This window comes from Meles meles, chromosome 6, assembly GCF_922984935.1.
Source record: "Meles meles chromosome 6, mMelMel3.1 paternal haplotype, whole genome shotgun sequence".
Lineage (NCBI taxonomy): Eukaryota > Metazoa > Chordata > Mammalia > Carnivora > Mustelidae > Meles > Meles meles.
The window spans coordinates 28778866-28802105 of NC_060071.1; the positions used below are offsets into that span (position 1 = coordinate 28778866).

Consider the following 23240-nt stretch of genomic DNA (forward strand, 5'->3'; position numbering starts at 1 on the left):
TGGCACAAAGCAAACGAGAGTAGACAGATAGCTTTCCTCGGGTTGCATAACTTCCTAGATTCCAGACACAAACTATGAAAATGAAGTTTATTCTAGCACTAATGTTAGAACCCAGTTCTAGTTTAAAATTCCTCTGCCTTGGGTGCCTGGGTGGTTCAGCTGGTTGGGCAATGCCTTTGGCTCAGGTCATGATCCTGGAGTCCTGGGATTGAGCCCTGCATTGGGCTCTCTGCTCGGCAAGGAGTCTGCTTCTCCCCCTGGCCCTTCCCCTTCTCATGTTCTCTTCTCTCTCTCTCATTTTCTCTCTTTCTCTCAAATAAATAAATAAAATCTTTAAAAAAACAAAAAAACTCCTCTGCCTTATTACCAAGTAACTGAACACAAGTTCACCTACTGGTTTCAGCTGATTCAATGGGCAAACACGACATATCCGCATGTCTGAGAACTGTACGGTGATTCTGCCCTTCGGAGTGATGCGAGTCACAGTGCCTTCTCCAAACTCATCGTGCATGACTTGTCCCCCCAGGCGCAGGCGACCATCAATGCCTCCAATCACAGCCAGGACTGCCATGAGGCCCCCCACCTCAGGGTTTTCAGAGTCAGGAAAGTAGTCCTCTAACAGGGCCTAATACAGACAAATAGCCAGCTTGAAGAAGAGAGCCCAGAATGCTGCCTATTTCTTACACATTTACAGCTAAACCAAGTTCATTTTTATATTAGTTTCTTCAACAGTTATTTCCAGTAAAATATATTTTAAAATATCTTTAAATAAAATACTTGTCACTTAAAAAGATAATTTAAAGTTTAAATCAACATTTTACAGAAAGAAATTATCAGATCTGAAAACACGGCACCCACCCCCTCTGATGGCTTTCCTGTGTAGCTGTGGGTGACAGAGTGGAGCTGTGAGTTGATGTACTTGTTTATGAGTCCATTCCACTGACCCAGGGAGTGCAGCGTGCGGAGCAGTGCCACCACCTCTTCTGCCAGGGTGCTGCTATGGGTGGCAGTCAGAGAGGCCTGTGGCCTTGCCCTCCGTCGCCTCAGAGTAGATTCTGAAACAGACAGATGAGAAAGGAGCTACATGATGCCCTACTCACTTAACCAGGACACAAATAAGGAAAGCTGCCCACCTCTGAGGAATGGGATATCTGAAGAACAGGTGGTAAGTAAGCTGCCCAGGAAACCGAATAGCTTTTCCACAAGGCATTTCATATCCCTTGCCCTTTCAGTCTTGTCCCATGATGGAAGCACTGCTTGCAGTAAATGCACAGCTAAGATCTGATAAAAGACAATTTAAAATGGCAAACATTAAAGAAAACCACTATCTGTGATTTTAGATTAAGAAATAAGATTTTTACTTACTTTTTTTGTTCCTATAATGCAATTAATTATGTGAAAATTCAGATATTCATTATTTTCCAACCAGGTAATTAAGTTGATTAAAGATACAGATTACCAGGGTTTTTTTAAAAGGTACATCACAGATGCAGATATCTATTTAATTAAAAAGTAATTCTTTTCAGCTTAATTCTTCTAAAGACAATTATACTATAACTCCTATGAGGCACGTAAGAGCAGCTGGCAGGATTTATCACTTCAAAGAAAAGCAAGTCAACTACAGTTTAGCAACTTAATCAATTTAAAATAATAAAAAACTTCAGCCCTTGGACTAGAAAATCTACTTTGGGTTGGTTCCAGTTCTTTTCTGCACTCATTATTGAGTACTGGCACCTAATTATAATGACTAGGAGCATGGGTATCTTGATGTCACCTCTTAAGAGGGTCATACAGTCCCAAAACTCACACTGAGCAGAATCAGACCAGCGTCATAATTACCTGCCGCTGCAGTGAGGCAGCAGTGAAAGGTGCATGTCCCTCCACGACCTTCATAAGCAGGGCAATCCACTGTGGGGAGCTGAGGGCAGCACACATGTGTGGTGTAAGCGCAATGCTCCGTACAAAGCCCAGCGTGCACCAGCTCCGGTGCTGTTCCCGGCACACCAGCCTGTTTGGGGAAGCTGCCAGAGTGAAACAAACTAGCTTGGCACCAAATTTCTAGAAATAAATACTCAATACAATCTACACTTTTAATTTACTTAACATGTTATTTTCAAAAATAACCTACTTCACAAATATATTACAATTTCATTCATTCAAAGTAAGAGCAATGGGAGAAGACCCTGTAGTTAGCTCAAGGAACACTTTACAACACTCTTAAAGCCTTTAAAGTATGTGAGTAACTCAAACCAGTCAAGAAGTTTCAAGTACTTTTTATTTCTAGACAGTAGAAAATGATTCACTATTCAAATAGCAGTTACCAGTAAGAGTGTATCTTGTATATTTTTTATAACCTCATGTGTTTAAATATCTCCCATCATCTTGTTTACATTTAATCTGCACCACAAATCTCCAATCCAAGTTTAAGAAATCTGTATTAATAGAACAAGACTAGGAGACTTTCATGAGGTTTATCTAGTTTGACTGATGCAACTGACCCTGTCTGCTCCTCCTGGCTTCCAGGTCTCCTCTCAATGGGCACCCCAAGCTTCCACTCTTTCCTGGCAGAGGCCCACCTGCCAGGGCCCAGCTCTCCTGCTCTCTAGGCTCCCAGGAGCACTGCCTTCAGACACACGTTAATGCCTGCACTCAGTCACACACATACACTCACACACACATCGACTTTCACACAGTCACACCCTTAACCACAATTATACATGCTCATTCTCATAGCCACTGATATACTCACATATAATCACTCATAACTACTCATAAACAAACATACCCATAATTAGTCATCTACTTCACACTCACACCTGTAGCCACTCAAATACTCAGTCTCATTCAGAGACAAACTCTCACACACTCACACCCAGACTCACATACCCTCAAGCACTCTCACATTTACACACGCACTCACTCCTCCCAATTCATCAACTCATTCTCTTCACACTCACATACGAACATTTTAGTGGGTTGAACTCTATCCCCCAGAATTCCATGTTCACCCAAAACCTCAGAACGCGACCTTATTTGTAAGTAAGTTCTCTGCAGATGTACTTAAAGTGAGGATTCAGATGATTCACGGTGGACCTTAAATCCAATGAAAGTTTTTATAAGAGGCAGAAAGGGACACAAAAAGACACAGAGAACTCCTTTGTGTGAAAATAAGGCAGAGCCTGGAGTGCTGTGGCCTCAAGTCAAGACTGCCTGGAGCTACCAGAAGCTGGGAAGAGACAAGAAAGGATCCCCTCCTGAAGTCTCTGCAGGGAATGCAGTCCTGCCAAAACCTTGATTTTGGACTTCTGGTCTCCAACCCTGCCAAAACCTTGATTTTGGACTTCTGGTCTCCAAAAATGTGAGGCTCCATAACTCTGTTATGGGCGGAATTATTTCCTCTCCCTCCTTAAAACAGTTAACCCCTAGTATCTCAGAATGTGACTTATTTGGAAATGGGGCCATGGAAGATGTAATTCATTTAGAAGAGGTTAAACTAGATTAGGGTGGGTCTCTAATCCAATTATGACTAGTGTCCTTTAAAAATGTGAGATTTGGAGACAGACACATACACAGGTGAAGATGAGGGCAATAATCTACAACAAAGGAATGCCAAAGATTGCCAGCAAACTACCAGAAGTTAGGCTAGAGGCCTGAACAGATCCTTCCCTCAGAGCTCTCAGAAGGAACCAGTCCTGCTGACACCTTGATCTTGAACTGCTAGCCTCCAGAACAGGGAGGAAAAATTTTAGGCCACCCAGGTGTACAGTACTTTCATGTGGTAGCCCAAGCAAACTAACCAAATTTGCAGTAAGTTGTTATGGCAGCCCTAGGACACTAGTACACATGCACACTCACCCACATGCACACACCCACTCACATACACACATGCTCACACACCAACTTCATAGCCCCAGTACTTTGTAGGCCCACAATTATTCACTGCATACATGTCTTGTCCGTCGTTCCACTTTCCACTAACATTCTCAGCAGTCCACACAGGGTCTTCGTGGCTTCACTCTGCATGATTTCAGCGTGGACTCCAGCAGAGAGACAAAGAGTTTGCAATAAATTAACAGTACTGGTAAGCATCATTGCAGTGGGATGAATGTTCCTTTCAATTTGTTCAGCTTCTGGAATAAAGAATCAAAATAAGAACCTACACTCCCAAATAGTACTGGAAAATGTCCCTGCATGTAATTTAAGGGATTTTAATAACACAGTCTTCTAAGGAATTTCATATCACGATTTTTACTGTGGAAAGAAAAATGGCTCTTTATAAGAAAAGATGGCATTGAGAATGCACTAAACACCCCAATCATCTCTGTTCCCACCTTCCTCAAAGAAAATAAGCCTTCTAAATTAGACTTTACTTTTTTTTATGTGTATGTTTTCTTTTTTGTTTTCTTTTTTTTTTATTTGTTTAGCTTCAGCATAACAGTGTTTAGACTTTACTTTTTTTTTTTTTTAAACAATCTCTGCACATAGCTCAGAAGTACTATAACAATCTCGGGGATTTACTCTTTTAGAAAGACAACTTATCAAATGTCAAGAGTTGCTTGCTAACAAGTTAGCTATGCCCTGGATGAAGATGGAAGTGCCTGAGTCATGGAGAGGAACCAGAGGCTCATGCGTCCAAGGCACTGACTTTCTGACAAGGAGGCACATAATAACAGAGCGACAGTTCTTTCACTTAGCCAGGTCTGCTCAGGCCCTGACTTCCCTGAGTGAAAGCAAAACCAGCTCTGACTATCTACATGTGACTCCAGGTTTCACATATGGTACTCCCAACAGCCCCAAAAGGCAGGCATCACCTGTTCACATCTGAGGGGGCCTGGACCCCCACAAGGGACATGGATGGAACATAGCCTTTTCTACTCTCTACACCACCCATTCTCTACTGAGCTCGGCCTCTCAGGTTTCTTCCCCTGACCATACAAATGACTTCCAGAGTCTGATCATGCAGAGCATACAGCCAGCACCTGAGCCCCAAGAATCAGCTCTGGCCTCCTGGACAGTCTCACCGAGACTAGCTGTGGGAAGCTTCATTCATACATCCCAATGTTTGTTGGACACATCTAAAAATGTCATGAAGTCCTCCTCCCAAAAGCGTGGATCTCCTTAGATAGGATTTCACTTTCTGAGTTCACTCCAAATTCTCACCTCTAGTTTCTTTAAGGCAATAAAGTACTGACAAAGTCCACATTATTCCTAGTTCACCAGGCACTGGCTCACCACCTCACACACAGATTCAGAGCCAACCAAGAAGGTCCACCAGAGGTGAAGACAGCCAGCCCTACACTGCCAAACCCTACTGCACTGTCCCCAAAGGGAGCAAGAGAGTCAATTCAGTCAGGCTGCCAGTTACTAGATCCATGCTTTTAACCCCTGCTTCAGAATCATCTGGGGCTGCACTGTCCCCAAAGGGAGCAAGAGAGTCAATTCAGTCAGGCTGCCAGTTACTAGATCCATGCTTGTAACCCCTGCATCAGAATCACCTGGGGCTTATTTAAACTGAACTTTCAGAGTCAAGTCCAAAACTACAGACCATGGTCCACAGGTTAGTCCTGACACTGTTCTCATTCCCAAATGAAAAGGATGGTCAGCTGCCATTAGCACACAACTTGCCAGGTTGCCCCAGACTAAACAGCCCCAAGGCACTGACCAGAGTCATCCTCTGTGTCCGAGTCCTCTGCTGAGGTCTGTGTGGAGGTCGGCAGCTCTGCCAATTTGAGATCATACTTCCCCTCCTTCCCCATCCTGTAGGAGTTGGTGCTGCCTGTGTCCCACTGGACTCTGATCCATCCGTCCTCTCCCAGTTCACCAATCACACGGCCAAGACCAGGAGGAGGTCCATCCTGAGGAAGCCAAAACAAAGATGAGTTAAGAGAGCATATGCCTATTCTGTCACACAGACAGAGCCTGTAAGGACTGTCATGTTACTGTGCACAGACTTTGTGCCCACAGATTGCTCCAAACCCACCTGCCCCATGCACAGCTCGCACATTACCTTAAATCAAACATCAGGAAGTAACTTGCTCATGCTCTTTTACCAAAAAGTTAAGTGGGAAAAGCAACTTCTAAATTAGCATGCTCCCTAAGCCAATGGAGAGATGAGGCTTTCCAGTCTAGTCCTGGTACCCTGTTCCTTGGTTTCTTCAATCCCCTCCACAGGGCTTCAAAAGACCAGAAACCTGAAACAAACACCTGCATCTTCTCAATTCCTCTTATTCAGTCTTCCCTCTGGAACCTAAAATGGAAACCCTGTCTCTCATTTCCATGAGTGAAAGCTGTTTTTAGGATGCTGTTATATTATGCCAGGACACTATGAGTGAAAGCTGTTTTTAAGATGCTGCTACCTGGGGGCGCCTGGGTGGCTCAGTGGGTTAAAGTCTCTGCCTTCAGCTCAGGTCATGATCCCAGGATCCTGGGATTGAGCCCCGAATCGGGCTCTCTGCTTGGCAGGGAGCCTGCTTCCTCCTCTCTCTCTATCTGCCTCTCTGCCTGCTTGTGATCTCTCTCTGTCAAATAAATAAATAAAATCTTTAAAAAAAAAAAAAAAAAAGATGCCGCTACCTGTTCCAGGACACTTCTGAGATAATTCGGATGAGGCCCATGCTTAAAAAATGAGGTTGAGAAAACCTAGAGATGACAAAAACACTACACTGGAGGAAGGTGAGCACTGTCCTTCATTAGTAACTATGATAATGACACAGATACCAGTCCCCACAATCTCTACCCCATGAGACCTGACAGAAGCTTGGAAGTGATATGCTACAAGGAGAAATAGAAATGGCCACTGCCTAACTGGTACACCTAAAACTGCAAGGTTGGGGCACTTAATGGACACATGGCCGTATCAGCTCCCAGAGGCAGCACCTGGGTTTTTCTGCCTCACAGCTTTCAGCAATAAGTAACTTTTCAGTTATTAAGATGCGGTTTGCTCTCTCCTGCTTACTCATGCTCCTACTGTGGGCTGCCCCTCAAATTGAGCCCATGCCAAGGAGTTTTCTGAAAATAGCCATTACCCTTTGAAGACCTGACCCTACTTTAGGTGCCCCTATAGCCACTGTTACTCTCTACTTGTTTTGACTCCATTTACCTGCCCACGAACTAACTACATCACCAACATTGTCAATTGCACTGGCACTAAGTTAAGGTAGTTATTCATTCCAATTTCTATGCACTAATAGCATGCAAGTAAGGGCAGTGACTAAGGTGTCCCTAATGTGTTTAAAATCAAATCTGAGTACCTGATCACCCCATTTCCAATCAACACCTCTCATGACCCTGGTTCCAATCTTCATCATGGCAGCCAGTTCTGGTCCTGAAACTGGAAGCTGCACAGGAGCTGTTTCCTTCCTTGTCTCTTCCAAAACTGTAGCAGAAGCTCCTCGGGCAGAAACATTCATATCCTCTTCAACATTATCACAACTAGGACCTATCAGAACATCAAACACAGCAACTGAGATAGTAAGTAGTTACAGCTTCCTAATCTTAATACTTTTTCAAAACTGAGTAAGTACTGAAGATAATTTTTAAGAATTTATAGTGTATACTGTATTATTTTATCAATACAATAAATACCATGAAAGATTTATTGATGAGAATTTAAAATGGTAAAAGAACCAAGTATATAAATATGTATCAGAACATATAAAAGATAAAAAACGAGTAACAGAGACACTTACTCTACTAGGAATTATGCCCCTCCTCAAAAAAAGCAAAATAATTAAGTTAGAAAAACTCTCATCACATATTTTTATTAGAATAGAAAAACAAAAGATAACCATCTAAATGTCTAACAATGAGAAACTAACCAACTTTAATTATGGTACCATGCATAAAAGAGCTAAGACCAGCAGGCCTGATACTGCTATCCTTAGGAAAGACTGCTTGCAAGGCAGCCCTCAGCAGGTATCTGGGAACCTGGAGTTCAGGAGGGCTCCCACCCTTCCCTAACTTGTAAGAGACTTCACTGTGCCTGAACTGTTGGCACAACTTGGTCTCTGCTGAAACCTGCTTCCTTCTGGGAATCTAGAACTTGCATTATGTGCCAGGCCCCAGTACAAACTCTCTGAACTTTCTAGGCAGACATTTCGTACATGTATTCGCAACTCTTTGCTAAGGGAATGACGTTCATCCTGTGTGATTCTACCAGGAAAGGACTTGTGTCAGTTTCTCCCAGACTTTTCCCATGTGCCCTTCCCTTCACTGATTTTGCCTTCTAGTCTTTTACTGTAGTAAATCTTAGCCCTCAGTATGACTATACACTAAGTCCGGTGAGGTCTCCTCACAAATCATTGAATCTGGGAGTGGTGTTAGGGACCCTGGCACAGGGATGGCAGCAATGGGATACTCCAGAACAACCCTAACTTGCTGAAATACTGCAAAAGGATTGTTTGATAAAAGGAAGAATAAAGGGGTAGAGCATGATGAATATTTGGTCCCTAATTGCTGTGAAATCATCTATAGTATAAAACAGAAGTTGAGCTATCAGCTACAAGAAGAAAAATACAGGAACAAATTTTAAAATAGTAAAATTTAACCCTAGGAGTCAGCATGCTGGATTCCCCTGGCTGCTTTTGGCCTTGCTGGCTAATGCTGGTTGCGGGGGTGTGGGGGGGAGGAACACGGCACAAGCAATTCCTTCAGTCTTTGTTCTTCCAAGGGGGAGGAAAACGTGCCCAAACATTCCCAAAGGTGGGCTTGGTGGGTCAAAAATGTACAAAGTTCATGATCCTCTCTTCTCCAAAACAGAGGAAAAAAGGTTATTCAATTCCCAGGGCTGGAACAAAGCTTTAGATAAAGTAAAGCTTTTGCCCAGTTTTACTGGGGCAAAGCTTCTTCAACCCACCCAGTGGGTGCCTCAGTGAGGCCCTAAGAAGGGCAGGGGTTGCATTCCAGGTAGGTTCTCCCCTGACAGCTATAACCCTGCAAATGCCAAATTTACTGTAAAGGGCTTGAATACATTCATAATAAGACAAAAGGAGACCTTTTTTCCAAGTGGTTTTGTATTTTGTGGCTCTTGTATCTGGATACATACACAAAATTAATATAAAATATTATGTGCTTATAACTTCTTCTATGAAAGAAAAACAACCCTGATCAAGGAAAATCAATATACAAAAAGCTAAAAATTGTATTTCATTTATATGAAATACCCAAAATGGGAAAATCCATAGAGATAAAAAGCAGATTTGTTGTTGTCAAAAGCTGGGGGAGTGGGAAAGCAGGAATCACCACTAAAGAGGTATGGCTTTCCATTTTGGGTGACAAAAAAGTTACGGAACTAGACAGTAGTAATGTTTGTACAACATTATGGATGTGCTTAATGCTACTGAATGATAACATTGTTAAAGGGGTAAATTTTATGTTATTTTTATTTTACAATTTTAAAAAAAGGTTTATAAAGAGAGAGAAAGACATGAAGGAAAAATCCTGACATTTTCATAAACAACTTAAGGCAATGCCAACGTACCAATAAGCCGAAGTGCTGTCTGTGTGAGGGCGAGTGTGCCAGAGTTCAGCAGGAGGTTCAGGTTGTTCGCACCATGCTGCAGGGTGAGCATACTGAGCATAACTAAGAGAAAGCGAGCTTGTGGGGTCGTCCCCAGGCTTGGTCCTGATGGATTCTCATTGGTAATGGTTTGTAGGGGGACAGGCTGGATGCCTAAAAAGCAGTGGCACCTACATAAATTTCTTGTGTGAAAATAAAAGCACACATAATGCTAAAAGCAGTAGCAATTTTTAAAAATTTCTGTTTTTCAGTGGGTTTCCAAAGTGTATGGACATCAGGCAGCTGTGCATTACTTTGTAATAATCCTACCACCATCAATCCACATATAGCCATTTTCAATTGTCTGTAAAACTTATCACCTGCTCCTCTAAATGTCTCTGGTGGCTTATTCATTTCATTTCAAATATAGGAGTCATATTTCACTTCTCTTCCACAAGACCAATCCTAGCATTTTTCTGCAGGTACTTACACTATCCAAGAAATTAAGTATTAATACAGGATATACACTTTAGGGCATATGGTATCAATGATACACATGAAAATGTTAGAATGTAAAAGCTTAATATTATAAAACTACAAAATTGTGTCTTTTGCTGAATTTGGAAGTTTTGTTTAAAATCTGAGAAAGCTTAAAGCAGCTTAATTATTCTAATGTACCCCTGTAACAAATACACTATATAGCTAAATTGAATTTGAAAAAAAAAAAATTTTAAGATTATTCTTCTAATGTACAAAGTTGTTAAAGTCTTCTCAAAGAGCAAAAAGCAGCATCTGCAAGTTTCTACAACATATAATTAAAAGTCAAACTATAAAATAATGCTAATGTGATCACTGACATTATTCAACAGCAACCTTAAAACAGCCTTTTCAGCATCAGATTTCTTTTTCAACTCACCAAGCTCTTTAAATTTGGCATTTGCATCCATCAAAACATTTCGAATATTCTGAACAGCCCAAGCATACAGCTTGCCAAAAGTTACTTCCAGTAGCATCCGATTAAAAGGTGGGATCAAATCAACATCCTTTAAACAATCTGTAAGGGGTTCCCTTTCAAACAAAGATAAAGAATATTACTTAGAACACTGCCAGATTTAATTTTAACTTCAGTAGAATAATGCTTTGTTGCCACAGTTTCCCTTAATTAAGAAACAAATGTTATGAAGTTTTACCCTATATCAATCCCCTCAGGAATAAGTCTTTGCCATCCACAGAACATAGCATACTGTACAGATGGAAGTAAGAAATTTTTGGTTGCCAGTTTTAAAATTGTATCTATCCCCTCCAGACGAACCTCTGCTCTCTCCAACTGTAAAACATGAATGCATACAGTTAAGTGTTGTGTATATTATCCTATGCAGAAAAGAATGTTCTTAGCAAATTTTACCTGTTTTAATAGGCACTTTCTCATTTTTTCCACATCCACTGGCTCTTCCTTAAGGGCAAATTCTGCAATTGTACTGAGGAGTGCAGACTGTGGATAAAGACCCTGTACATTCTGCTTCAACCATTTGTATTTGTGAACACCTGTAACTGTACTCAACAACGGCTGCCATTTATCCTGACAAAGGAAAACCATTTTCATCATTAGCTTACAATTATTCAAATAAAATATAAATAAATGCAAATAGGTTAAAATTGGTAAAATACTTTATGTTTAATAAGTAATTTATGGCAAAAATAACTATGCCATAAATAAGCTTATAAATGAATTTATAATCTCTATAATTATGTACCTTGGAACAGACAAACATGGCATCCAAAGTTAAATTATCAAACATATTAATACCCTAAGACACCAGGACAGTTTCTGGAGCAAAGTATACATTCAGCAAGTGAATGATAAATGAATAATGATACAATGTACCACTAAACACAAAAGTGAACACTTTTCCAGCTATCAATCTGACCAGGACACCATAAGTGTGACTTGGAATGTCACCCATACTTTCAGTAACCCACTACACTCTCTGTCCAACAGATAATCAAGGACAAAGTGTTTCTTTGTTTCTACTCAGGCAGTCTCAATATCACAGAAAATACTGCACCTTAGGTGATTTAATTGTAATGGGTCTTTTGTCCACATTTATAGGACTGTGAGGCAAAATGCAAGCTTCTTCTAAATCACTCTCTTCATTTCCAATTTTTTCTTCATCATCAGTAGATTCTGGCTTCTTTGGAACTATGATTAAAAACATCATTTATTATAAAAATCATTTACTTAAACAATTTTAAATTAAGATATATTAAATATGCATGAAGCCAAAGGACTTGAATATTTTACCCAAACAAATATGTAAATATCACTGTCAAGTGAAACACTCAAACAACAAAAAGTAAAAAACCATCATGATTATTTTCACATGACTTTCAATAATAATACTCTGCCACTTCACATCATGAACAGAAAGGCACTGAGAGTGCTATGATGGGGCAGACCCTATAGAAAGGGAAGCTCAGGAGTCAGCAAACATTTTCTTAAGGGCCAGATGGTGAATATTTTAGTCTTTGCTGGCCATTCACTCTAATGAAAATACTCAATTCTGTTATTGCAGAATGAAAAGCAGCTAACTTTATTTATGGATGCTAGAATTTAAACTTCATATAATTTCCATGTGTCAAACATACTATTCTCTTGATTTTTTTAAAAAAACATTTTAAAATGCAAAACTGGTCTTAGCAGTAGACAGTGGATAGCAGCTGGCTGTAGACAGTAGACAGCAAGCAGCAGGCTACTTTTGTCCCCGGACCACAGCTTGCTCACTCTGGACCAGTGCAATGAATCTCTCACCATTGTGTAAGTGAATTAAGTGGATGCCTTTTTTTTTACTATGTTATGTTAGTCTCTTTAATTAGGGAAATTTCTTTTTTTTTCCCCATTTTATTTAATTAGGGAAATTTCTATTGAATTTGTAATGTGATATGTACTGTTGCTTCTGTATTTTTGCTCCCTTTCAAGATTTTTAGTCTATTTCTTCTCAGCGTGTAATATAATAAGCAACATAATTAATAATACACCTGGACAGTAAAACACTAACATAGCAGGTCTGGGTTGCCCAAACCCTGCAAATTCCCAAGAAAGACTGTTCCTTTAGCACTCTGCCAGCTCCTGTGAACTGAGCTCTGAGTCCTTGGCATGTTCTGCCTGAGAGGAGTGTTTCTGTATGCCTGAGATCTGGGGCCCTATTTTCTAGTGTGACCAGACAGGTTATGCTAACGATGGGACTTAGGGTTCTCACCTGTTTCCACTGTGGAGGCCGAAGTCTTTAGTAACTGAGAGCACCCATGCAGGTGAGCATCCCTGGCTGACGGCCCTTCACACATGTTGTCTCTCACTGCTGAGAGAACTAAGCATGGCTCTGTGCAGCTCCACTGGACGCTTAGGCCCAGTTTCCTTTGGATGTCCCTCAATGCACCTTTCCCTTTACTAATTCTAACTTGTATCCTTTCATAACAATAAACCGTTAACTCTGAGTTTAACAGCTCTTCTGAGTCCTACGGAGCCATACCAGTGAATCATTAAATTTAAGGGTGCTCTTGGTGACCTTAACACAGCATCAGTAATACTGATCATTTATAAGTTATTTAATTTTCTTACAAAAAAAAAAAAAGCTTCAAACTTCATACAACTAAATATTTAAACCCCAAACAAAAAACTTTAAGAGGTGACAATGTGAGCTCAGAATCCATGGAGATGATGGCTGGGTGGTGAGAACATCATTCTCCCTCAAGCTGAGATGGCCATCTCCCAGCCTGTGCCTCTGCCACGAGGATCTCAGAAGCATTCTTACCATGATTTGCTGACCAAGAGCATCTCTAGGATTTAGGCAAATTATTGTGGCTTAAGTGTTTGCTCAAGAACAATCAATTCAGAAAAAAAAAAAAAAAAATCAATGCAGGATAGCTTCTAACACAACTTAATCTTTCCTGACATCATTGTTCATAACATCCATCTAAAATTCATAATTAAAAAAAATTCAGTAACTAATATTGTTTAATAAGCTGATCTATGAATAAATCAGTATAATTCGTAAGAATACAATCAGAAATTTCTGTAGATATGTTTATAATCACAATTAACCAAGTTCCAAAATATTTTATGTACTTATACTCAGATTCTGATTATTTAATACAAAGTCTTTTCCAGATCCCAGCAACTGTTGAGCTGCTTCCTGAAAATATTAGTAACTCTTCTAGCTATTTTTTAGACAACTCCCCATGTATCAGAATACTCAATATTTCCAAAGGAAAAGCATTTCTTTACAAGAATGGCAAGATTAACTACAAAATTAAATGTTTCCATAAATCTCATTTACCAGGACAAGTGATTAAAAAAAAAACTTCCTTTTCCCCATCAATTTAATAAAGCTTACAGTATTTACCTTCTTCAATAACAACTTACTAGGTACCAAATCATAACGCCCTCAATCCCAAAGTTGCACCATTATCTGATGTCTTGGAAAAACAAGCAGGATCTATATATTTAATCATAAATACACATAACAAATATTATGGAGTTGTGGAAATCCACATGTACTGACCAGCAGTGAAGAGTATCACTCAAATCACAAACTCAGTTATATGGGGGCAAACCACACACCTTGACAGCACTTTCCTACCTTTTACATTCTTACCTCTCTTTTTCCTTCGTTCTCGAATTATCTTCTGAGCTATCCTCCTCCAACGGGGCAAAGAACTTAACAGTTTAAACTTGGACATTATAGAGAGATCATTACAAACTGCAGGTCTTAGTTCATTAAAGAGGAATCTCAAACGTTCGATGACTGGAGCACAGACTTCCTTGTAAGAACGACCCTGTTCTTGATGTGTCTACAATGTTAAATATGAAAAGATAATTTAACAATAAATATTTTACCAACAGTCTGCAAAGCACAAAAGAAAGAGAATAAAAATATACTTACCTTAATGAGTGAGCATTTTGCCTGGTAGACAACTCTACAAACATCCACTACTGATTTAGGCAATGTTCTGTGCTTTACTTGCTCAATACCAAGTGTTCCTGCATGAACTAAAGATAATGCCACATGACCTGTAAAAACATTTTTTAAAAGGGCAGGGTAAGAATGAATGCATATTGCACGTTAGTCAAAAAATGCACAATATAGCTAAAATATCAAGCTTCATACCTAAATCTTCATGCTTTAAAAGGCAACATAACAGCAAGCGGCCAACCTCTTCCACAGGATGCTCAGGAGGAAATGTGATTGGTGTAGTCAAGTGGCACTGCCTACAATACCTCTCTATCTGACACAGAAAGTCCTGTAACAGAAACAGCTGGAGGTAACTTGAGATCCACACTAACATGCCATCATGAATTCCAAACTACATGCCACAATTTCTGATGCACTTGCATTCAGCAATCCTTCTAAAACATCACTGGCATACTACACTGAACCAACCTCCCTACCTCAAAACCAGCCCCACAAATAATATGTAAATAAATTAAGTCTGTGCTAGCCAATCAAAGAACATGAAGGCATTCACACATCAATGTCTTTTTTTTTTTTTTTAAGATTTTTATTTTATTTATTTGACAGATAGAGATCACAAGTAGGCAGAGAGGCAGGCAGAGAGAGAGGAGGAAGCAGGCTCCCTGCCAAGCAGAGAGCCCGATGCGGAGCTCGATCCCAGGACCCTGGGATCATGACCTGAGCAAAAGGCAGAGGCTTTACCCCACTGAGCCCCCCAGGCGCCCCTCACACATCAATGTCTTAAGGTAAACCAAAGGACACTAAGTGCGGGAAGGCCTCACTCACCTTTACGTTGTGATCCTGGATGTTATTATCAGCAATAGCTTGCAGGAATGCCTGGGAATGGTCGCCCAGCGCCCGTCTGTGGGAGCAAAGTCGGGACTTACTGGCAGGAGTGCCCCCAGGAGAGCTACAATGGTCCTCATCTTTCTCTTCATTGTAGCTATAGTGGATCTGGCTGGTCTGCAGGCCTCCAGAAAAGATGGATGACTGAAGCCATTCTAGAAAGTGCATATGAAAACATTAAAAAGAAACTTGATTGCACTATTTAGAAATAAATATTGAAATAAAAGATAAAGAAATGAATAGCTGATGTACAAGGAGAAATTTTGTATCATTCATATTAAAGACTCACATATAACATTTTCAGAAACTGGCTTATAATTCCTAGATCTACACGAAAACAGGTAACACTTCTTGTTCTTCACTATATCTTAAGCATGGTGTCAGAACTCAGCGTAATAGTTTCAATACAACATTTACTTAGATACCTGGTCAAGCATGGAGCTGACAGATTCCACAGATACTGTGTGAAGACTGGGGCTTTGCATTCTAACAGGGAGAGTACCATTTGGACAACATTTACAGAAGTAATCATTCAACTTGAACTGGGATAACTGCTACAAAAGTACTACAGTAGGTATAGCATCAAGACCTCCACTATTCAAAGATTCAGTAGAGGATTTGCTGTGGAAGTGACAACTGAGCTGAAATCTAGATAAAGACAAAAACACTGAACATCCAGGTAGAAAAACAGCACAGGAGAAGGACTCTACAAAGAAAAACATGGTCAAGGCAGGCCACATTTCCCTAGAACATTAAACCAGTAATAAAAATGAGCAACTACTAAACATATAACACAGGATCTTAGTAAGACACAGATCCTTGGGACGCTGGAGATCCAGTGGACTATAAAGGAACCCTGTGTGTGGCATGGCCAGACCTTCAAGAACATGCTATTCCTCAGTGCAAATGTGAATGCTCATTCTAACTGCTATAATAACTAGAGTAAAGGCTCACCAAAAAAATGAAAAGTCACTTTGTACATTGCTACAAAGTTTTTTCAGTGACTTGTGTTATCGAAATAATCCTCTAAAACCCAAGCAATCAAATCTGAATATACTCAACAGTCCTTTACTGGAAATGTGGATGTTAGAGCATTCAGGAGCATTCTCCAAAGTGCCACATTAATTCTAAAACACAAATCTGATCATGACCTTCCCTGGTTCTCCACATTTAGAACTCTAACCCCCCCCCCCACCCACTCAAAGATACTGCTGTAAAGGTACCTTCTGATGTCCTAGAATGGATTAGGCCCCCTCCACTAGGGCCCACAGCACCTTCTGCTCTCCTCTACTCTGCCTCTTCTCATTTCCCACTCTCCTTGCTGATTTAGAAGAAGCCTATCTTTCCCCCAGTACAAATCTTTGAGGGAGAGGATGAGTCTAACCCTCACCCTCTCCGCCCTTAGAAGCTCTGTAGGCAGCAAAATGCCCAGCATGAACACCAAGGGCTTGCTCCAGATGGCTGGGCTGACCAGGTACCAAGTCCACCCTGCCCACCAGCCTTCTCTCCTGACAGTGCACATATACAAGCAACTGGAAGCCCTGATTTTTTTTCAACAATGCCCCTCACACACATGTGTTTATGCCCAGAAGGTTCACACATCCAGTTTGGTGGGACTCCCAATTTCATGATTCCTCCACCTCTGACCGGGCTTTCCTCCCCATCAGAACCACTTACAAATGTCTCTATTTTATCTTCTGTCACCCTGCGTACTGAATTATTATTCTGTCTGGCTCATCATCAACAAAAAGCACCTAAAGGCATAGATGTGTTTAATTCCATGCCTAATACACTGAGCACCTAGCAAAGTAACTCATAAGTATTTACTCAATAGATGCTTGGTGGATGGTTGGTAGACAGAGAAATCTACAAATACACAAAGACAACTTTAATCCATTTACATGGAGAAATTTTATAACTTTCGGTGATTAAAAAGGTTGCAATCCTAATATATATTTGATTTGAGTCTAGTAAAAACACAATCCTCAAACAGAATGCTATTCCCAATAGAAAGAGCCAATCCATGTTACATGGAGATGACAGCCAAGTTGAGCCCATCTGTCACAGAAGGCAAAAAAGAGCAGGCACAGGATTGATCTTCCTATGCATCTGTTAATTTCCTCTGCTGCCATGGGTAATGAGAGCAAATGAAAGCCATCAACATATATTTCTATTTAATTGGTTAAGTCTCTTAGTTTCACTATCCTTATTTTTACTCACCAACAACTATGTTGCTTCTTCATCTCCTATTCTAAATGGCACTTATGTCTCAGCTAAAATAACTTGCTAATCTGTTAGCAGAAAGCAAAATTTTTCTTACTGGCACATTCGATCTCAACTGGAGACAGCGGTGTGCTCATAGCTAAATAGGAAGCATGTAATCCGAGAAGCAGGCCCAGATTCCTCTCTGTGTCTATCAGAGGTGAAGAGAGACTTCCCAGATCTGGTATGGTAACAACTTCTTGGTCAGGCTTGGAAAGATAAATTTCATCATCAGTCTGAGAAAATAGGGTTAATTAAAAACATAAAACCAAAAAGAGCATCAGCTTATATCCCTAAATAAGACAAAGTTCCATCAGGAAGGGAAGCAAGTGCTCTAGACACCCTCTTTCTACATCCTATTACAGTGAGCACATGCTGCTGCCAAAATAACAGAAGATACAAACCACGCACACCTTACAAAGCAGACAGTAAACACACCAGGTCTAAAGGTGGTAAAACCAAACCTCAGAATAAACAAGTTAGTTAGAGAATTCCTTACAAAATCAAGCAGCAGTTTCCAGAGTGACTATATAACAATACTTCAGAAAATATACTGAATTGTTACATGCATAAATAACCCCCCAAAAGACAAAAATATGACAAGGATTGCTGTGAGTAGTGAACTGTGACTACATAAGTGGAAGAAATATATTGATGCTAACAAAAAGGAAACCCAGTCAGAAAGAGTTCAAATGAAAATGAACTTTGCTAGTCATACCAGATGATAATTCACAAGCAAAGTCAACCTTTCCCTTCATGAGTGCTTTAAGTACTACTACCCATGTGGCACTTAATAAATTTTATTACTTCTGGATCCATACCTGGAAAACCAATCCCAATATATAAATTCCAAAGGTCATGCATATATGGGACATATTTCTGTTCTAAAGAATTATGCTACTAGATAGTTCTTCCCAAAAAATATATCTCAAGATGGTAAGCCATTTCAAATTTCTACATAAGCTTATAATGAAATTGTGAAGACCAAAGGTTAATAACCTCTTTTTTGTGAGTGGAAAATTGTCCACATTTCTCATAATTTAACAATTTTTTTAAATAATTTTTTAAGACCAGTCCTTCATAAATCTTAACATAAATAAATGTAAAATTAAAAAAGAACCTCTAAACCTTGTGTCACTTAATGATATCTACCCCCACCAAAAGGCTCAGCTATCAGTACTTCAGGACAAAAACCACCTATCACAAAGATACAGGGAGGGTCTGCCCTTATGTCCACCATGATGCCTACTGCACCCAGCCTCACCTCCAGATACTGGCCCACGCAGAAGGCGTGCATCGATTCCCGAGTGTCTTCAAACTGCAAAGCAGCTTCCAAAGCTACCACTGGATCTTCCCCTGCAAACTGAGCTAAAACAAAAAAGGAAAAAAGCATCATTACTTCAGTGCAATTTACCTAGACACCTATAGTAGAAATGTCAAGTAGGAAATAGATCAGGCTGGTTAACTCCAATGTGAGGGTTACCAAAGTATAATATCTTTCACCCTCTCCCAGAGCTGCTTGGGCCAACTCAGACTTGAAACAAGTTCCAACAAGTGTTGAAACAAACACACACCAAAAAAATGCATAATGATGAGAAATTCTTCAAATGTGCTTGAATTCACTGAGAGGATAGACACCAAAGTTACCAGCACATTAAAAGGTGTGGGGGCTGGAACAATACTCAACTACTCACTTAAAAGCCAAATGCTCTGCTCAAAATGGCACATGCTACAACTTTTAACCATGAAGTAGAAAGTGAGCCCTTACCAAGAATACTGTTTCCTGTTAATGACTGTGTCTGGAAGTCCTTTATATCATACACTTTCCCATCAATCACTGTCCAGAAGCCTCCATCTTTATTGTGGTTCTCCAAATCAGCTTTACGTATCTGTGTCACCTCCTCATTATTTCTACAGTTCTGACCTGTAAAAAATGACTCTGTATACAGAGAAACCAAAATCAATAAATCAATAGATCAACAGATAAAACCACTAGAGCAAATCATGCAAAAGAACTACAAAGGGAACTAGCCAAATCCATAAACATAATGGGAGATTAATATACCTCTTGCTATAATTAATACCACAAACAAAAATTCACTAAAGATATGGAATGATTTATAACAAAACAACATCACCTGAGTGGTATGAATAACAAATCTGACCATATACCAAGCAATAAAGCAAATCTTAAAAATTTTAAAGAAATAAAGCTACAGAGCATATGCACTGACTACAATGCAGTTAAATTACAAATAGGTAACAAAAATAAAATAAAAATTGTCCATTTGAAAATCATGAAATTATGAAATAAAATTCCCAGAAAAAAATCATTATGGAAAAAAAATACAATGGATGATAATGAAAATACTATAGATCAACACATACAGCTAAATATATGTTTGAGGGCATTTATACTTTTAAATACATGTAATCAGAAAAAGGAAAATCTAAAAAGCAAATGAATTAGTAAATATCAAATCAGTAAAATTTTATGAATTCATAATGGGATGAAAGAAAGGAGAGAGTAGAGAAGGGAAGGGGAAAAATAAAGGAAGGGAGAGAGAGAGGCAGGAGGGAAGTAGGAAATCTCCTCAGTCACTTTTAGAGTACTAAGACACTAACTCGATATTTGAAAAATAATAAACGGAGGGGACTCAGGAGGAGAATCAAGTTAGGATCATGTCCTAGCTGTGCAAATTGTACCTCATGCTAACCAAACAGCTGAGGCTAAGGTTACTAAGGGATATTATAGAGGACAGACTGTATATGAACTCCCTGGTCCATCTGAACTGAAGGTGGGGTCACCCTGAATCACAGGCCTTGGAAGCAATGAAACAAGAAGCACACAGCATGATGACCTCAGACATACTCTAATCAAAATTGAATCCAAATCTGCATCCAAATCTCATCAACCCTATACATATAACCAGCTGTTCAGAAAGAGTGTAACTGATAGACATTAGACTAGAAAAAAGAGAGGGCATTCAACCAAATTCAGAAAATGTACAATTCTCCAGAACAAATGCCCTGTTTAACAAATAAATAGTATGACCAAAGAGAAGACGAGAAAGGCCTAGAGATATACTGTTAATGGAAAAAGAGAGTGGAAGCATATCAACTAAATGTAATATACATAACATGTTTAGATTCTGATTCAAAAATAAATAAATAAATAAATAAATAAAAAGGCATTTTTATGTAATCCAAGAAAATTGAACATGGAGTACATGTTACATTAAGGAATCATTATTAATTTTGGACAGAAAATGACATTATGGTTTCCATACTAAAAAACGTTCTGTTCATTAACAGGTAATATCTGTCAAAATGTTTTAAAGAGATATGCTTTAAAATGATTCAACCATTCATTCAATCAATCAATAAGATAAGTGTAGGAGAGGCTAATAATGGGAATATTTCTAAATCCAGGTTCATTATCCTATTCTGCCTACTTTTATCTGTGTTCTCATAATAAACACTATAAAAAACATCACTGTGCTACTACATATTTCTCTAAAAGTCAGAAAAATATCAGATTAAACCTTAAGAAAGAAGAAATAATAAAGACCAGTGTGGCATCAGCATAAAGACAGACATTTAGATCAATGGAATAGAATACAGAGCTCAGACATAAATCCTCACATGTATGTATGGTCAAATGATTTCATACAAGAGTGCCAAAACCATTCAATGGAGAAAGGACAATCTTTTCCATAAATGGCACTAGGATAACTGAATATCCAAGTTTAAACAAGTAAAGTTGGACACTTACCTTACACTATACACAAAAATTAACTCAAATTAGATCAAAGAGCTAAATGAAGAGCTAAAACTACAAAATATCGAATTCTTAGAAAAAAAAAACAGGAGAAAATTTTCATTACATAGGATTTGGCAATGATGTCTTAGACAGGACACCAAAAGCAAAGGCAACAAAAGAAAAAATAGGTGAGTTGGACTTCATCAAAATAAACATCACAGGACACTATCAACAAGATGAAGTCAATCCACGCATAGAAGAAAATAGGTGCAAATCATATATATCCAAAATATATAACAAACTATGACAAACTCCTACAACTCAATAACAATAAATAACAATAAAACCTGATTCAAAAATAGCAAAAACACTTGAACAGACATTTCTCCAAAGATATGCAAATAGCCAATAAGCACAAGAACAAATGTAGAATATCACTAACCATTAAGGAAAATCACATCAAAACTACAATGTAATACAATTTCATCACATTAGGACGGCTATTATCAACAAAACCAAAAAAAGGGGCACCTGGGCTCCATCTTTAAGCATCTGCCTTTGGCTCAGGTCGCTCAGGTCATGATCCCAGGATGCTGGGGTCAAGGCCCACATCAGGCTCCCTACTAGGTGGGAAGACTGCCTCTCCCTCTCCCACTCCCCCTGCTTGTGCTCCCTCTCTCTGTGTGTCTCTTTCTCTCTGTCCAATAAATAAATAATCTCAAAAAAAAAGTATTGTCAAGGATGTGAAAAATTAGAACCCTTTCTTGCACCTTGCTTATGGGAATGTAAAACGGGACAGTGACTATGGAAAACATGGTGGGGTTCCTCAAGAAGTTAAACATAGAATTACCATATGACTCAGCAATTCCACTTTTGGCTGCATACCCAAAAGAAGTGAAAGCAGGGATTCAGACAGACATTTGCACACCCATGTTCATTAAAGCATTAGTCACACCAGTCAAAAGGCGGAAACAACCCAAGTGTCCATCAACAATTGACTGGTTAAACCATTTCATTTGAAATATTATGAAATATTATTCACCCTTAAGAAGGAAGGAAATTCTGACATATGCTACAACACAGATGAGCCTTGAAGACATGCTAAGTAAAATAAACACGTTACCAAAGAACAAATACCATATGATTGCACTTATATGACTTACCTAGAGTAATCAAATTCATAGAAACAGAAAGTTGAATGGTGGTTGTCAAGGGCTGAGGGGGAGTGGAGAATGGGGAGTTAGTGTCTAAAGGGTACAGAGTTTCAGTTAAGGGGAGATGAAAACGTTTTGAAGCTGGATGGTGGTTGCACAATAATGTGAATGTACCTAATGCCATAGAACTGAAAACTTAAAAATGGTTAAAATGATAAGCTTTATGTTATATATATTCTACCATAGTTTAAAAGAAAAAAAGTTGGGTTTCCATTCTACCTCAATGCCCCCAAATCAAGAGAAATTTTTCACAAAGAACACTACAGATCAAGATGACTACCTGGCAAATTTCACCAATCTTATACATACCCTTCTCAAAAAAAGAAAAGCAAAGAACGTTAACTAACTCTAGAGACTGACATAACCTGCCTTATCAAAATTTGAATGTCAGTTATATTTGTGTAGTACTGAATGCATCAGCTTTTCCCAATTAGCTACCATTCTCAACTGACAGATCATAACAGAAATTAAAAGAGATTACATGGGAAACTGCCATGTTCCTAAATTACAGCTTGTTTGTTAGTGGAGGGGTGATTATCAGCAACCTACATACACAGCATTAAAAGAAAAGAAAATTACAATTCACAAACACAGATGCAAACTTTTGAAAAACAAAAACAAAAACAAATAAACCAGGGCCAGCAATGTAT

General features: G+C 39.2%; 1 protein-coding gene across 7 annotated transcripts in view; it reads right to left on the bottom strand.

Annotated features, from left to right (window-relative positions):
• Positions 1-23240, bottom strand: part of HERC2 (HECT and RLD domain containing E3 ubiquitin protein ligase 2) — a 256284-nt gene that overhangs the window by 123284 nt on the left and 109760 nt on the right. For 5 of the 7 annotated variants that reach the window (XM_046007414.1, XM_046007415.1, XM_046007413.1 and 2 more), the window contains exons 24-42: positions 19382-19552; positions 18878-18981; positions 17672-17849; positions 15292-15506; positions 14662-14794; positions 14437-14564; positions 14149-14344; positions 11563-11696; positions 10902-11075; positions 10687-10823; positions 10413-10564; positions 9479-9670; positions 7251-7438; positions 5663-5855; positions 3948-4130; positions 1840-2021; positions 1134-1281; positions 859-1055; positions 395-625 (exon numbers count right to left, since the gene is read on the bottom strand). In XM_046007414.1, coding sequence (XP_045863370.1) covers positions 395-625; positions 859-1055; positions 1134-1281; positions 1840-2021; positions 3948-4130; positions 5663-5855; positions 7251-7438; positions 9479-9670; positions 10413-10564; positions 10687-10823; positions 10902-11075; positions 11563-11696; positions 14149-14344; positions 14437-14564; positions 14662-14794; positions 15292-15506; positions 17672-17849; positions 18878-18981; positions 19382-19552 — 3236 coding nt within the window. The remainder of the gene's footprint in view (positions 1-394; positions 626-858; positions 1056-1133; positions 1282-1839; positions 2022-3947; positions 4131-5662; positions 5856-7250; positions 7439-9478; positions 9671-10412; positions 10565-10686; positions 10824-10901; positions 11076-11562; positions 11697-14148; positions 14345-14436; positions 14565-14661; positions 14795-15291; positions 15507-17671; positions 17850-18877; positions 18982-19381; positions 19553-23240) is intronic. The other 2 variants (XM_046007419.1, XM_046007418.1) reach the window with 2 other exon arrangements.